This window comes from Plasmodium knowlesi, assembly GCF_000006355.2.
Source record: "Plasmodium knowlesi strain H genome assembly, chromosome: 12".
In the NCBI taxonomy this organism is placed as follows: Eukaryota; Apicomplexa; class Aconoidasida; order Haemosporida; family Plasmodiidae; genus Plasmodium; species Plasmodium knowlesi.
The window spans coordinates 1419889-1435090 of NC_011913.2; the positions used below are offsets into that span (position 1 = coordinate 1419889).

A 15202-nucleotide genomic window follows, 5' to 3' on the forward strand; every position below is an offset into this window, starting at 1 on the left:
AAGGGAAGGGTTGTTCAGGACGAAATATCGAGAGCGACTATTAGGAAGGTAGATGCTGTTTCTTATTTTCTCCGTTTCCACTTATTCTCACTCCTTCCTCTTCTTCCCTTCCCTGTAAAATATGACGACACCTCATAGAACATGCACGGAAACACAGTTGCTGCTCCATGTCTTGATAAAACTTTTCTAATTCTTTTTTTTTCCTTTCGTTAAAAGTTGAATTATTTTGGGCGCTCACGTTCTGGTACTTCTGCAAGTCCTCCTCAAATCGATTGTATAAATTTTGCTTACATATGCTAAAACAGTGTGCTTGATTCTCTGCGAAGGCTTTCAGAACATTTAGGTTCTGTTTCTCCTTGAAGTTGTCTGTATCTCCTAGCTGGGCTTCCTTCGCTTCTTTGGCTCTTTTAACAATTTCTGCGATTTCCTCGACGCTTTTATTTCTCAGCCCGTTCAATCCTGAAGAGAGGGGATGCATAAGGGGGGGGATGAATAGAGTAGAAAAAGTTAGCATGGATGGAGAAATTTATCCTACCACTGGGAATGTCATACGATCAGTTCAGATGAAAGTGGACACCCCCTAAGAACTCTGCTCATGCGACATCTCCTAAAGCGGGATATCATGTGCTCCAAATTGGTTATATGAGTATCCTTGGGGACCGCCTAATGAGCCACACAGTGGGCATTTCCCATACCTGCTGTCACGTCACAGGTAGGGGAATTTATCATGATCATTAAATCTGAGGATGGTAGTTGTATAAAATTGCCTGTGCGCTTGAAATTATATATATATTTTTTTTTTTCTTTTTTGAGGCGTATGGAACAGCGTGACCGACGTGTCTGCCGCGGGTTTGCGTAGAATACATCGACAAAGTATCTTCCACAAACCAGAGAAAAAAAGCAATGCCTATCTTAAACGAATTAACACACCCATATGGATATACATAAGTTGTTTTAAGATCTACATGGGGCACGATGAGGGGAAGTAATAGGATGTCCACCCTGCTGCTACGAATAGAATTTCGCGCACCGTTCCCAAATAGTTAAACTGTTATATTGTTTGTTGTCATGCCAAAGGTAGCCTTCGCTACATGAAGAACAGAAGGGTGTTTTTTTCTCTCTTCCCCAAATTATCCCCACTAGGAAATGCACTATATATTTGAATATCTTCCTTTGTTTTTTTTAAACAGACTCACAAAAAAAACTTTTGCACAAAAGCCATGTGTTCGCTTTCAATTGTGTTAATGGGTACAAATGCGCTGCTGTTACCGGTGGGGCTGAGATCAATGCTGTAAATCCCCCCCCTCTTTTATTAACACCTTATGAGAATGGAAGGAATGAGAAAAAAAAAAAAAAAAAAAAAAAAAAAGAACGGAGAAAGAGTGCTTCCTTCCTTTGCAGTTGCATTATTTATTTATTTATTTATTTATTTATTTATTTTTTTTTTTTTTATTTTTTTTGGGAAATCTAGGGGTGTCACAACGGGCACAGGTGCTGAGCCTACGTGTATCCATAAGGCGTCGCCTTTTATGATGGGCTCTTTTTACTTACCATTGGTTGTAAAGTGGCTTTTTGCCATAAATACATTGGAGTTATATTTATATATATATATTTTTTTTTTTTTCTACAATTTTTTATGTTCTTCCTCTTTTCCTGCTTTCCCCAATAAATGATTTATTCCAAGTGACAGTTTTTTTCAGCGTTGCGGAGAAAACGCTTGGCATAAGAAATTAATGTGAACATATTATATTTTTTTTTTTTTTTTTTGTAAAGCGAGGCCTCTCGTTCGGTTTCCTTTTAGTAATATAAAAAACGCAACGTACATATATTTGTGATGAATTCACGCTCGAAGGCTGCCTTACTATACGCAGGGGAGAAGGCAAATGCTAAGGAGAAGGAACAAAACGAGAAGTACTATTCATCGTAACATGACATTTTGTGCATCCCCTTAGGGGGCTATTTACTGGCGCACATAAGGGGGCGTGAGCGATCAATGCGTTCGATGGGGATGCATCGCAACTGAAGCAGCACATGCCCCCTCTCGCGTTTGGAAAATCACCTCTTGGGGTTACCCCACATTCGCCGTACACTTGGGTGTATACACTCCGGTGAACATTTACCTACATCGCGCGGTGAGACGCTCCTTTCTGCGGCAACACACGTCTTGACGAGCAATTGCACGTAAAAAAAAAAAAAAAAAAAAAAAAAAAGGGAATTCGAATTACATCAAAATATTTGATGTAAAAATGATTAGCCATTGTGAAGGTACTTTACTACGAAATGTGAAAATGGGCACAAAGAACAAATCGATTGGCTATATTTGTGCGAAAGTGTAATTTTTTTTTTTTTTTTTTTTTTTTTTTCAAGTCTGTGTATGTAGTGCAATTTATTTGTGTACGCGTGAAGAATTATACAAACGCATACACATGAGCAGCAGAATACACATCCATTTGCGTGCGTTTTTTTTGGGGGACCATACCTTCTGTTGCGGCATAGCAAGTCTGGAGCAGACACAGGTTGGAAGTCGTCCCTCTTGATTTGGTGTAAACAGAAGTAAATCCCCCCCCCTTTTTAAGACCACTTTGTTTTGTTAACCTTTTATCCGGAAATTGGCTCTTCATAAGTCACCCTTCCGCTGAGTGTTCCACCAGAAGAACATTTGAGAGACCATTTGTGAAGTAAACGGAAGGGTTACTTCATTGCCATTATCACGACAAAGTGCAGCATCCCCCTGTTGTGCAGTGGATCCAGAGTTGAAGAAGGCCCAATTAAAGTGGACACCTCCTCCTGCGTCATAAAAGGTAGAGGCGGAAAAGAGAGGAAAAAAGGAATCATCAAAAGGTGCGCGATACCACTGTCATTGAACATTTTGTAGTGATAAAATGGTACTGACGGAGCTGGGGACGCAGCTGACGTCAGCACTGCAGAAGCTGCAGGCGTCGGCCGTGGCTGACGACAGCGCAATTGAAGAATGCCTTAAGGAAGTGATCAGGGCGTTGATCTTGGCGGATATAAACATTAGCTATCTGAAGGATATAAAAAGTAATATAAAAAAAAAAATCGAAAAAAATATCGATTTGTATGGAAACAATAAAAAGAGACTGGTACAACAGTACGTGGTGGAAGAGCTTATTAACCTCCTCGAAGGGAAGAAAGAATCCTATGTTCCCAAAAAAGGAAGCCGAAATGTCATTTTGTTTGTCGGTTTGCAAGGAAGTGGAAAAACAACCACCTGTACCAAGTTTGCACATTATTATCAAAAGAAAGGATTCAAAACAGCCTTAGTATGTGCAGACACTTTTAGAGCCGGGGCTTTTGATCAGCTAAAGCAAAATGCGGCAAAGGTTAAAATCCCATTTTATGGTAGTTACTCAGAAGTAGATCCTGTAAAAATTGCAAGTGATGGAGTCAATGCATTTTTAAAAGAAAAATATGATTTAATCATTGTTGACAGTTCTGGTAGGCATAAACAAGAGAGTGAATTATTTGAAGAAATGAAACAAGTCGAAAGTTCAATAAACCCAGAAGAAATTGTATTCGTAATTGATAGCCATATTGGACAGAGTTGTCATGATCAAGCTATGGCTTTTAAGAACTCAGTTACCTTAGGTAGTATAATTATTACGAAAATAGATGGACATGCAAAGGGAGGAGGAGCTCTATCAGCAGTAGCATCAACCGGATGCCCGATAACATTTATCGGTACCGGTGAACATATTAACGATTTTGAGAAATTTGAAGCCAAGTCATTTGTTTCGAGACTTCTAGGGTTAGGAGATATAAACGGCCTTGTGTCAACCTTGAAGGAAGTAATAGATATTGAAAAACAGCCACAGTTAATTAACAGATTGTCTAAAGGAAAATTTGTACTCAGAGATATGTATGATCAATTTCAAAATGTTTTTAAAATGGGGAGCTTAAGTAAAGTTATGTCCATGATCCCAGGTTTTGGTAACAATATAATTAGTAAAGGTACCGAGAAGGAAGGGATTGAGAAAATAAAAAAATTTATGGTTATTATGGATTCTATGACGAATGAAGAATTGGATTGTGTAAAACCTCTGAACGATAGTAGATGCCTGAGAATCTGCAAAGGGTCAGGTACGCGCCTGCAGGATATACGAGAATTGTTGGAACAGTTTAAGTTCTTAAAAAATATGGTCTCCAAAATGGGAAAATTGGGATTGAGAGAAAATAATATTGGCTCATTAATGAGAAATCAAAAACAGTTCCTCAGCAAAATGAACAACATTATTGATCCAAGCATGTTGGGACAGATGGGCGGCGCAAATAACATGGTTAACATTTTGAAAGAATTTACAAAGATGGACGATTTGGGGGGGACTATGGCTAACATGATGAAACAAATGGGTTTTAAAAAGTGAACAAAGGGAGGAAGCACAAGATGGGGGTCCATTGGACGGAAAAAAACTGCATTCAGATTTTACCCCTCCTACCTTTTTGAAGGATGCTCTGCATGTGGTGTATATGTGCGTCCTCTTTTGTCAGCTTATGGGGAGGGATAATTCCCTGAAGGGTACTCAAGCATGTATACTTTTTTTTTTTTTTTTTTTTACTACACTTTGAGAGTGAGATATACTCGGATCAGTTTGCTTTTTGCAATTTCTGCAAAACGCAATTTTTATGTGCAGAGCTATGCGTGCAGGACGATACCAGGAAGAAAATAATTTATCCCCCTCCACACATATTTCAACTTTTGCAAGTTTCCGGAACGAGAGATAAGACACTGGACCGAGTTTTACCTGCCTATCTCCCTCAGTCATGAGTGCGTAAAAAGAAAAAATCAGATGAGGATAACGCTTCATTAGAGAAAAATACCAGCAGCTCATCTGTTCGTATTCTGCGAATGCGGGCGCAAAATAGGACACACCTACGTCAGAGACCGCCCAACTTTTTCCATTGCTCCTTTTTTACGTTACATTTTTGCGTTCAAAAGGTGTGAAGAAGTGTCCCGGCAGTGGCAACAGTGACAGCAATGGCAGCTTTGCCATTGTGCAAGTACACCGGTGTACGTGCGTACATAATATTTATACGCATTATATAAATGTAATTTTTTTTTTTTTTTTTTTTTTTTTTTTTTTTTTTTTTTGTTTTTAATTTGTCACCACCGAAATAGCTAGCTGCGGTGTTCCTGCCTCCCATGATGTTCTTTTTTTCTCTCCTTTGTAAAACTTTTAAAATCATTTAAATTAAAGTAAAAAGGATGCCCGCTTTTGTGTAATGTGGCATCGGACAGATGATAACTATGTGCTACTGCGCGCTATCTGTATGATGACTACGCGTTTGCGGAGTATCATGCCCACACGGAGTGCACACGACGGATACAATTTACCATTTGCCGGCAGTAAAAGGAAATTTTATGCCCCCCCAAAAACAAGCTGCCGGGGAAAAGCCAAGCTTGATTGAAAGATCCTTCCAATCCTGTAACAATTGTTGTAATTTTTATCATTTAATTAAAAAAAAAAAAAGGGGGGGGAGGAAAGGGCAGTTTATCAATTTGGATGTATTCAAATCCACAACGGTAAGTCGCATGGCTATTTATTAAAAATGTCAGCAGCATGCATAGGAGGGAATATAAATTCGCAATAAACGACCAATAAAGGACTGATAGAAGGGAATTAAATGACACTGAAATATACCATCACAAAGGTGGACGGTGTGTGTCTCAATTTCGCAACAATAAAGCGTGAAAGAAAAAAAAAAAAAAAAAAAAAAAAAAAAAAAATTAATGCAAAATTGAGTGAACCAATTTCACATAAGATATTTAAAATAAGAATGAATTATAAATAGGAAGGTGAAAAAAAAAAAAAGAAAAAATTTGAAAAATGCACAAAAAATAAAATTACAAATAAATTGCAGTCAAAAAAAGGGAAGCATATAAATATAGGGAAATTTTAAAAGGGAATAAATTTCGAAAGCAGACAGAATGAGTCTGTCCAGGTGCTCGAATTAAACAAAAAAGTATAGAATAGCGGAAATCAAAAATCGGTTACATTCAAATAAAGAAGGGTTTATTTGGGATGTCCCTCCTGCACAAACATGGCACATAAATTGGGTACCCCTAATAAACAGGCAAGCACACAACACATTCACTTTCGTATGAAACTGTTCCTCCCAAAAAACCAATAAAATGGAGTTTCCAAATGGGTGGGGGAAAGGTGAATGCACGAGGAATGTTTCCACCAAATACATATTTCACCATAACAATAAAAAAAAAAAAAAAAAAAAAAAAAAATCTAATTTGTTATTTTTTTTAAGAAGAAGGTGTACTTCTTTTTCATATTAGCAAACGAGTCCTTTTCCTTTTCGAAGGACTTGTCTTTTATTTGGTTTTCTTTAAATTCATTGTCTTGTGTAGTGCTCCTTTTTTTGTCCAGTCGTAATTTCCTGCGAGTGGGACAGGATGGAAGAGGAAATCATTAGTGTTACTCTAAAGGAAATGAAAGCTCCCCTTGATGGTTAATCAATTAGGGTAAGCGACCATAAAAAATGAGCACAAAAACTGAGAGGTAAAAAGTACAAAAAAATGCATGGCGTTGTGAAAGAACATCCCATTCCTCCATTGCATTACTTTATGTACGACGCGGAATTAAAAATTTTGAATTCACAACTCGTGAGGGTTCCCCGTATCCATCGGTGGTTCAAAATGTCCGAGCACTGCAGAGGGGGGAAGAGAAAGAAAAAAAAATGTGGCAATCAAATGCAATAAATAGGTTGGCTGTAAAAACAACCGCATCAATATGAACACAGTAACGAATTCAGCGAAAGGGAATCGTTGTTAAATGTTTTTGGACAGAGCGAAGAAATCATTTGTTTTAAAAAAAAAAATTGACGCATATAATCGGGCTAATAAATCCTGCCGCTGTGTATAATGGTGTTTATGCTATCTTTTTTCTTTTCTCTCTTCTTCATTACACTAAATCTTTTCTCCGGGTCATGCACCAGGATATTTTCGAGTAAATTTTTTAGGCCTGGTTGGATATTCAGCGATTTCTCCTTTGAAAGTCTGCACGGGAAGGGAGGGGTATACATGGGTCCAACAAGTTAGCATAAAAGAGAGGTGGTTACTGAAGCAAGAAAAGAAGCTAAGGGAGGGGATCGGTCCCCTGTTTTTTTCTTTTTTTTTTTTTTTTTTTTTTTTTTTTTTTTTTAACATGCGTGCCATGCGTGTGCAACTTACAACTCTGGGATGTTGGCCTTGAGAATATTGTTGTACAATTCATTGGCGTTTTTCCCCGTAAATGGTACTTTCCCGGTTATTATGAAAAAAATGAGGACCCCCAGACTCCATATGTCGATCTGTACGGAATGGAAATAATTGAGGTCATAATGAGCAATGTACCAACGCTGGGAGGAAACAAAAAAAAAAAAAGAAAAAAAAAAAAAAAAAAAAACAATAACGTTTCATAAAATACAAAGAACCGATGAGTCGTTAAAATATATTCGTAAATCCCCAGCTTTCTTTTTTCCCTCCAAATGGGCAATACAAGCTGAGATCACGTACCTTTATCCCATACTCCTTATTCTTTATAATTTCTGGTGCAAGATAAAAATCACTACCACAGACAGAGCGACTTTTAACGACGGCCTGATTGGACGGGGTTATTTTGGCTAATCCAAAGTCAGACAGTACAACACTTTTTATATTGTCCTTGGTTCGGAGTAAAATATTTTCTGGCTTTATATCTCTGTGCATAATTTTTAAAGAATTAATGTATTGAATTGTTTTTGTTAATTTGATAATAATAACCCTAGCCTCGGAGTGTGTGCAACTGCCGTTAATTTTTATGTACTCGAAGAGGTTGCCTCCTTCGCAGTATTCCAGGATTAGCTTCACAATGTAGTATTCTGCGGGGTGGTGAACAATGGGAGGTACAAATGGGTGCACAAGCACTCACACTTAAGCAAGCGTAAACTGTGCGTGTATGTTCCAATAATGAATAATTTTTTTTTTTTTTTTTTTTTGCTAACTTTTCCAAATTTTTTCGTGATAGTCCAGTATTTTAACAATATAGGGATGTTTGTTATTGATCGTTTTCATTATGAACAACTCCCTCTTGAAACAGTTGTAATGAGATGTTTTCTTCAAGGGGCAGCACATTAACTGGGGAGGGAAAAAAGGCAAAGGTTATTTGGAGGAGGAATAAGCTAAGTGTGCAAGTTTTACGAATAAAATAAAGGCATTTCAGATGTTAGCTAATAAAGTTACACTATACAACGGTAAAACATGTGCATGCAATCAAACAAGCTTTTGCCTTTTTCTTTTTTTTTCTTTTTTTTCTTTTTTTTTGGCTTCCCGTTTGGTCCTCTTTCCTACCTTCATGGCGCACTTCTTTTTATTTTCTCCTCTGCAACAAAACACCTTGGAGAAATTACCGCTGCACGGATGGGGAAAAGTGGATACAATATGATGTACCCTTTCGGAAGTTCGCGCAGGATTTACACACACATCAAAGAAACATTCATGGGATGTAAAACCACCGACGAGACAACAGGGAAATCGTACAGGCGTGCAATACATACATCATTGCGCATGCATCGCGAATTCTTACTCTCCAATTTTGTTAATAATTTTGTATTTTTTTATAAACTCCAAATTTGAATCGTGCTCCTCATTTTTCTTCTGTCTCTTATTCTCGGACGAGTCATTTTTTACATTTTTGTCTGAAGGCGTCAGGAAAAATAATGGGGGGGGGGCATAAAATATGTAAATGAAGTGTAACATAAAAACAAGGGTAAGGAGAGCGTTATATAGACGAGAAAACCATTCATGCTCGATAGATCCTTCCACGTGGGAATCACCTCTCGACTCATGCATTTCAGCACATCTATATGCTGATCTATCTTCCATTACCTGTGTTGTTTTTCCTTTTACTTAACGTGGCCCCCATTTTTTATGTTTCTTCTTTCTTCTTTTAACGGAATAAAATTCATTCATAATAAATTTGAAAAAAAAAAAAAATAATAACTTAATTGAAGAAATACCAAAACATTATTGTTGTAATCTCAATTGTTTCTTTTTATAAAAAATCAACATGAATGCCAATGGGCTCTATCCTGTAGTTTTATTTATTTATTTTATTTTATTTTATTTTTTTTTTTTGTTGTTCTTCCCTTAATGTTTCCAACGGAAGAACAAAACAGGGAAAACAAAGAAAAAAAAAAAATAAATAAAATATAATAAAATAAAATGATATAGAATAAAAAAAAAAAACTACTACATGGTATCACTCATAGGGGTACACAAATTAGATTAGGTTCATTCGGTAGAAACAAAACAAGGTGGTGGACTCGGCATGTGATGTAGCACTTAAAAAAGAGGTGCGAAGTGGGTTAGGCGGGAAATGTGCACACGTAGGTGTGCCAAAATATATTCGCTCAAAAATGCAAACACTACGCGGGCGATGCTATAGTTGTCTACACGGAGGAAGTCACTCAGGACCGTGTATCACACAGGGGAGATACACATAAAACGGAAAAGAACAAAAACGTATGAAGGCTACTAAAAGGCTCAAACCGGGGTCGTTAAACTTATGTAAAAGGGGACACATACATATGCTGCTCTCATAATAAGTGGGAATCCTCCTCGATTACTAATTGGGCTCATAGAACATATGGGCATGCGCATGTTTCCGCGCCTTTCCATGTGTACAAATAAAAACACAGCATGAACAAAAGGGTCGAAGTATGCTCAGAGAAAAAAATAGGGTAGTGTACGCTGGTGCAAATCCTAAAGGCACAAAAGAGGAACAGGAATAGGAGCAGTCACAATAGAACAGCTGCAGGACGGGGGGAAAAAAAAAAAAAAAAAAAAAAGTTGTACTTAAGTAAAATTCCCCTGGACATGCATACAGTTCAGCACAGTGCATGCAAAGGTTTGCACGTACTGGTACGGAATTTGGACGGGGGGGTACGTGTACATAATGTGGGTTATGTAAAAAGGTTAGCAGTGCAATGGGGGGGTGAAAAGGGGTGGTACTATGGTATATGCTGCGATGTGTGGGGGAGGTTCATGCAGACTGGAGAAAAAATGAACATTATGTGTAAAAGAAAATAAACGTAATGTTAAAAAAAAAAAAATAATGTAATGTTAAAAAAAAAAATAAATAAACGTAATGTTAGAAAAAAATTAAAGTTATGTTAGAAAAAAATTAACTAACATGCGAAAAAAAGAAATGGAAGGTAGCAAGAAGTGCAAAACGTGGAATGGATATTAACTATCGCTAATTGTGTGAAAATTGCCCAGGGGTGAGAAATTCAATACACAAAAAAGTTTGGAAGGGCGCTCTACTTCTCCCGCGGCCATAGAAATTATATGTGCGCAAGGGCGAATTACGCGAAATGGTAAAAGGATGAGCACTTAACTTCGGTTAGATGCTCTCCCGTGAAGCAAAATGACCCTTTCGCTTTAAGCGTTTAAAAATGGTTGGGCGCTTTTCACCGCGTTTGTACGTTATAACGTAATCGACAAAACGCTCGTCCGCCAGCCCCACGGATCGGCCAAAAAGCGTATATACGTATAATCGTTTTTACCTACATATTTGCACATATTGTACATTTGGCGTATATTGTACATTTTACTTTTTCTTTTGCCTTTCATTCGCCTTTTGTTCGAATTTCGTTCGCCTGCCCATTTGGCAAAGTATATTATGGCGCGGCAAATGGATCAAACTATTTTTACGTATATATACATATATATATGTTTGCTCCTTTTTTGGCTATATCCATATACACTTGAAATAGAAATTTCACAATCACTGATTTTATATCATCGCTCTTCATTAATATTAAATTCAGATTAATTACGTAAAAAAAAATTATATCTAAAAATTTATAAAAAGGCGTTTTTTTTTTTTTTTTTTTTTTTTTTTTTTTTCCTGAGATATACCAATACTGCGGAAGCGAGAGGGGGCGGCAGTGGTCGTTGCGAGTTCCGCCGAGATAGGTTAACCGGAGTATAAAAACCTAGTCATCCGAAAGTTTGGAAAATATAACTGTAGAAGTACAAGCATAATATATATATGCACATTATCCGCTATATACACATATATTATTTATATATATATATATATATGTGTATATGAAAATATTCCGTACATTGTTGCGAAGCTTGATGTGGGATCACATCGCCCGGCTGGCCACTATATTATAACTATGTAACACAGAAAAAATATATTATCTTGGGGCACAGATTATTTACGCCAATTTTACATACAATGCGTATAACCCGTTGCTTTATCTGTGTACCCCTTTACTTATTTATGCAAATGTGCTAATTAGAAGTTAAAAAAAAAAAAAAAAAAAAAAAAAAAAAGTCCCCCCGTGAATTTTGGTGCATATAAAAGGTAATAATTGCCTGTTAGATAAAGGCTCATTGGAAAAAGGTGCTCCAAAGAAAATTAGGCAACACGCAGGAGTAACACATATGTACACTTGAGGTACTACCTCACTAGGGGAGATATGTACATGTAAGTACATATATATCTTATATATGCTCTTATGTGCATGTACGTATGTACGCGCTTATTTTTTATATATATTTTTACCCACCCCCTACGTTTATATGAAACCAATTGCGTATACATGTGACGATTTCCGAAATATGTCCCTTCTTCCCTTTTTTGACCAAGAGGAAAAGCACTCATACAAAGTAACATACTCCCAAGCGGGATATAAACATAGAAAAGCTTCTGAGCTATGCTCTCCGTGCCTGTAAACGTCACCGGGAGAATAGTACTAGTAATAGGCTGCAAAGTACCCATACAAAAGTGTGCTGACCTTCGTCCTACCTTCTTAGAGATTCTAGTGCCAAAGGGCGGAATTGGTGGATTGACCGCTATTTTACCCGGTTAGCCACTTCACGTATGCTGTCTTCCTCCACGCTTTGGCAAAGGAATGACCCACATAACACTGGCAACATTACTGAATCACCATCCTTGTACACTTCTCCGTGAAGCATTATGCATATATTTATCCCTCCTGGGTTAGCAACCGATAGGTAAGAGTAGGACCACCCAACCCCCCACACACAAACATGCAAGCACACCAGTATACTGTGTGAAGACAAAAAAAAAAAAAAAAGAGGCTAACGCAATTAACCAAATAATGGGAGATAGAGTGGAGGAGCCTTTTTTCGAAGACGAGGAATATGAAAACGTGTATGATAATTTCAACGCGGAAATTCACGTTAACAAGGGAACTAGTAACAATCACGAAAATGACGCCCTCGTTGAAAATCCAACCAGCAGCGGGACGGAAAGTTCTACCTCCTCGCAGTGCTTAAACGAGGATAAGAAGGATGATGAGAAGAGTGATGCCAGTGGAAGCAGTGATAAGGAGGAAGAACAAATGAGTAATAACAGTACATTAGAGGAGGAAAAAAAGAAGAAGAAAAAAAAAAAGAAAAAAAAAAGCGAATTGGAAAAGGGAAAAAAAGAAAATGACATAAAATTAGCAGTTAAAATTGCACTGCAGGTGTTGTTAAAAAGTCAGCCCTTTCCAGTCAAGAGAGAAGATTTATTTTCGGTCATTAATATTTTTGTTCCAAACTGTAATAACAATGTAAAAAAAAAAAAAAAAATTCTCAAGTTGTTACAAAAGAAAGTAAAAAATATTTTGGCCTTAAATTTATTGACTCTGAATTCGAAAACGAAGACTGAATATGTATTAACCCAATGTATTACATACAGAAAGCATAACGATTTTTTGTTGTCCAGTATGGATCATGATATAAGGGGTTTCCTTATTTTCCTCATTCCATTTTTCAATGTTTTTCATAATAAAATCCCCTTGAATTATTTACTGTACGAGTTAAATAATGTTGGACATAAGCTGTTAAAAACAAAAGAAGAAGTGGTGAAAATTTTGAGCTCCCCAAATGTTCTTTCCACCATTGCTAACCATATTTTAATGACCAAGCAGCTGAGTGACCCTCTGGACTATTTAATATATTCCAAAAAGTTGTCCTACATCGATTTCAGCAGTGATCATCAGTACGATGAAAGCTCCTTGGATGGCTTTTACTGCATACCCACTGCCCGGTTTGAAAGCGAAGTTAACATGAAGCAATACATAACAGATCTTCTTAGTGTTCCCAATAAAAATTTTCAGCTCAAGGATGTATATGTCTTATTTGATGAGAAATACTTCTTGGATATTAACTACGATAATTTGTGAGGCGTTGCCATGGTGGACATGAGGAGAGAGAGATATGGGGGGTTTCCTCATGCAATGACCCTCATTCGATGTATCAGTGATCGCCAATCTATATAAACGTCAACCTTTCTGCTCCTCTCCCAATCAAGTTGACATCCGCACCATCGTAATACATAAAAAAAAAAAAAAAAGAATTTCAAAAAAAATATATTCGCACATTTTTTTTCCCCCAGCTGTCAAATAAAATAGAGTTAAAAAGAAAAAAAAAAAAAAAAAAAGAGAGGCCATTTCCGTTTGAGATGAAGGATAATGTCTATGAGAACGAAACAAACAAAATAGAGTATGATCTTATAAACTAAACAGGTAAATAATAAATTGGGTGTTTATTATTCTTCCCTTATGATAAAGTTGGGCCACTTCCAAAAAGGTGTCCATCTGGTGGTTACGTGTATATACATTGTTTCTGTGCGAAAGAGAATTTGCACACATGCCTTGACACGCTGGCAAATCTGCTAAGGAGACCTTCAAAAAAAAAAAAAAAAAAAAAAAAAAAAACATAAAAAAAAGGGTTCCCTCTTGTTTACCCTGCCAGTGCATAATTTGTTGTCTTACATGACATTTATTTGGTTTTTCAGACCATCCATTTGGTGTAAGCGTGTGATCTCCTTTGTTTATGTAGACCACTTTTTTTTTCTTCTTCTTTTTCTTTTTTTTTTTTGTGTAACGACGCTGCCGCTTCCATGCGTGAAACGGTGAGGCAATCTCAAATAATCCCACAGGCAGAACGAAACAGGTGGAGTTCTCCCCTCACCCCTACTCTGCTTTGTCCTCTTTTATAAGAAAATTTTTTAATTCATCCCACAATTTCATTCGTTCTTCGCCCTCCAAGCTGCCATCCAATTTTGCCGAATGAATTTGTTTATCACAAAAGTACCAAAGGCTATAAATTTCATTTCCATCTGAGAAGGGAAAGCCGTTTTTGTCCTTTACATTTATTGGAGGTCCCATTTCAAGTAAATTTTTCTGTTCTCTGAGGCATTCTGATTTCTGCACGTTATTTATATATTTATGGTACTGGGTTTGTATTAAAATGCCTGTACAGTTTTGGCAAAACATACTTGGGTGCCAGTCGCTAAATTGGCTTGTTTTATATTCGATGTAGTTACTTTCGTCTATATCATCATAACAAATTAGACACGTTAGATTTTCTGGTACCGCTTCTGCGTGTTTTTCTTCCTTTTTCACATCTCCATGGTTCATTGTCGCGTCTTTACAAAAATCTTTTTCTTCTTCTCCGTTCATTTTTTTTTTTTTTTTTTTTTTTTTTTTTTTTTTTTTTTTATTTTGGCTAGCTGTTGTGATAGTGTGTGTGTATTCACGGATTATGCGTGTCCACGGAGTTGGTCTGCCGTTTGATGCTCTCTCTGTTGATGCAACACCTTTCACGCGTAGCTATATCTTGGACATCCAAAAATGTGCACGCGTACAGGTAAAAATATACCCTCGTATTTGTATTTCCTCTAACCTGAGGTGCTTGCCGTTTTAGCCCCGCTAAGGGGGTAAAATGGCATAACGGCTACAGCGGAAATACGCAGGTTTTGGGCAATCGCATTCGTAGCTTCGGTTATGAGTATGCGATTCACATTATGCCAGCCGGTATAATCGTAGACCTCCACGCCAACCATAAACGATTCTACACGTTCGTAGGGGGGGGTAGCGACAGACGATAAAATACGAATTGTACACATGCACGGGGACGCATAAAATCGGTGCTACAGAGAAATGATTCACTCTTCGCTGTTGTGTAACTAAAAGGTGTAGTTCGCCCCTTCACGTAAAATGAAGAATTGTTGTTTTCCTAAATTTGCGCAAAGGGTGTCGGCCAACGGACGACTGGATGGGCAACTGTGGAACGGCAGTTGGGGAGGCAACACGGAAAAAAAAAAAAAAAATAAATAAATATATGATAAGAATAGGAATTGTAAAAGTGAAAAATGTAATATAAAAAATTAGAGTGAAAGAAATT

General features: G+C 37.2%; 5 protein-coding genes across 5 annotated transcripts; 2 read left to right on the top strand and 3 right to left on the bottom strand.

The window, feature by feature from the left end:
* Window positions 1–40: 40 nt before the first annotated feature.
* On the bottom strand, window positions 41–735 carry PKNH_1231900 (conserved Plasmodium protein, unknown function; the record flags this gene model as incomplete). The annotated part of the gene is made up of 2 exons (XM_002260335.1): window positions 41–459; window positions 696–735. The coding sequence occupies 2 exons, from the start codon at window positions 733–735 to the stop codon at window positions 41–43; spliced, it is 459 nt and encodes a 152-aa protein (XP_002260371.1).
* Window positions 736–2882: 2147 nt separating this feature from the next.
* On the top strand, window positions 2883–4385 carry PKNH_1232000 (signal recognition particle subunit SRP54, putative; the record flags this gene model as incomplete). The annotated part of the gene is made up of 1 exon (XM_002260336.1): window positions 2883–4385. One exon carries the CDS (start codon window positions 2883–2885, stop codon window positions 4383–4385), a length of 1503 nt encoding a protein of 500 aa, XP_002260372.1.
* Window positions 4386–6257: 1872 nt separating this feature from the next.
* Window positions 6258–8912, bottom strand: PKNH_1232100 (protein kinase, putative; the record flags this gene model as incomplete). The annotated part of the gene is made up of 9 exons (XM_002260337.2): window positions 6258–6408; window positions 6593–6678; window positions 6937–7027; window positions 7202–7320; window positions 7526–7869; window positions 7993–8125; window positions 8339–8399; window positions 8574–8685; window positions 8876–8912. 9 exons carry the CDS (start codon window positions 8910–8912, stop codon window positions 6258–6260), a joined length of 1134 nt encoding a protein of 377 aa, XP_002260373.2.
* A 3214-nt stretch (window positions 8913–12126) lies between these two features.
* PKNH_1232200 (conserved protein, unknown function) lies at window positions 12127–13197 on the top strand (the record flags this gene model as incomplete). Its single annotated transcript, XM_002260338.1, has 1 exon — window positions 12127–13197. The coding sequence occupies one exon, from the start codon at window positions 12127–12129 to the stop codon at window positions 13195–13197; it is 1071 nt and encodes a 356-aa protein (XP_002260374.1).
* A 792-nt stretch (window positions 13198–13989) lies between these two features.
* PKNH_1232300 (conserved protein, unknown function) lies at window positions 13990–14478 on the bottom strand (the record flags this gene model as incomplete). The annotated part of the gene is made up of 1 exon (XM_002260339.1): window positions 13990–14478. One exon carries the CDS (start codon window positions 14476–14478, stop codon window positions 13990–13992), a length of 489 nt encoding a protein of 162 aa, XP_002260375.1.
* Between the last annotated feature and the right edge of the window lie 724 nt (window positions 14479–15202).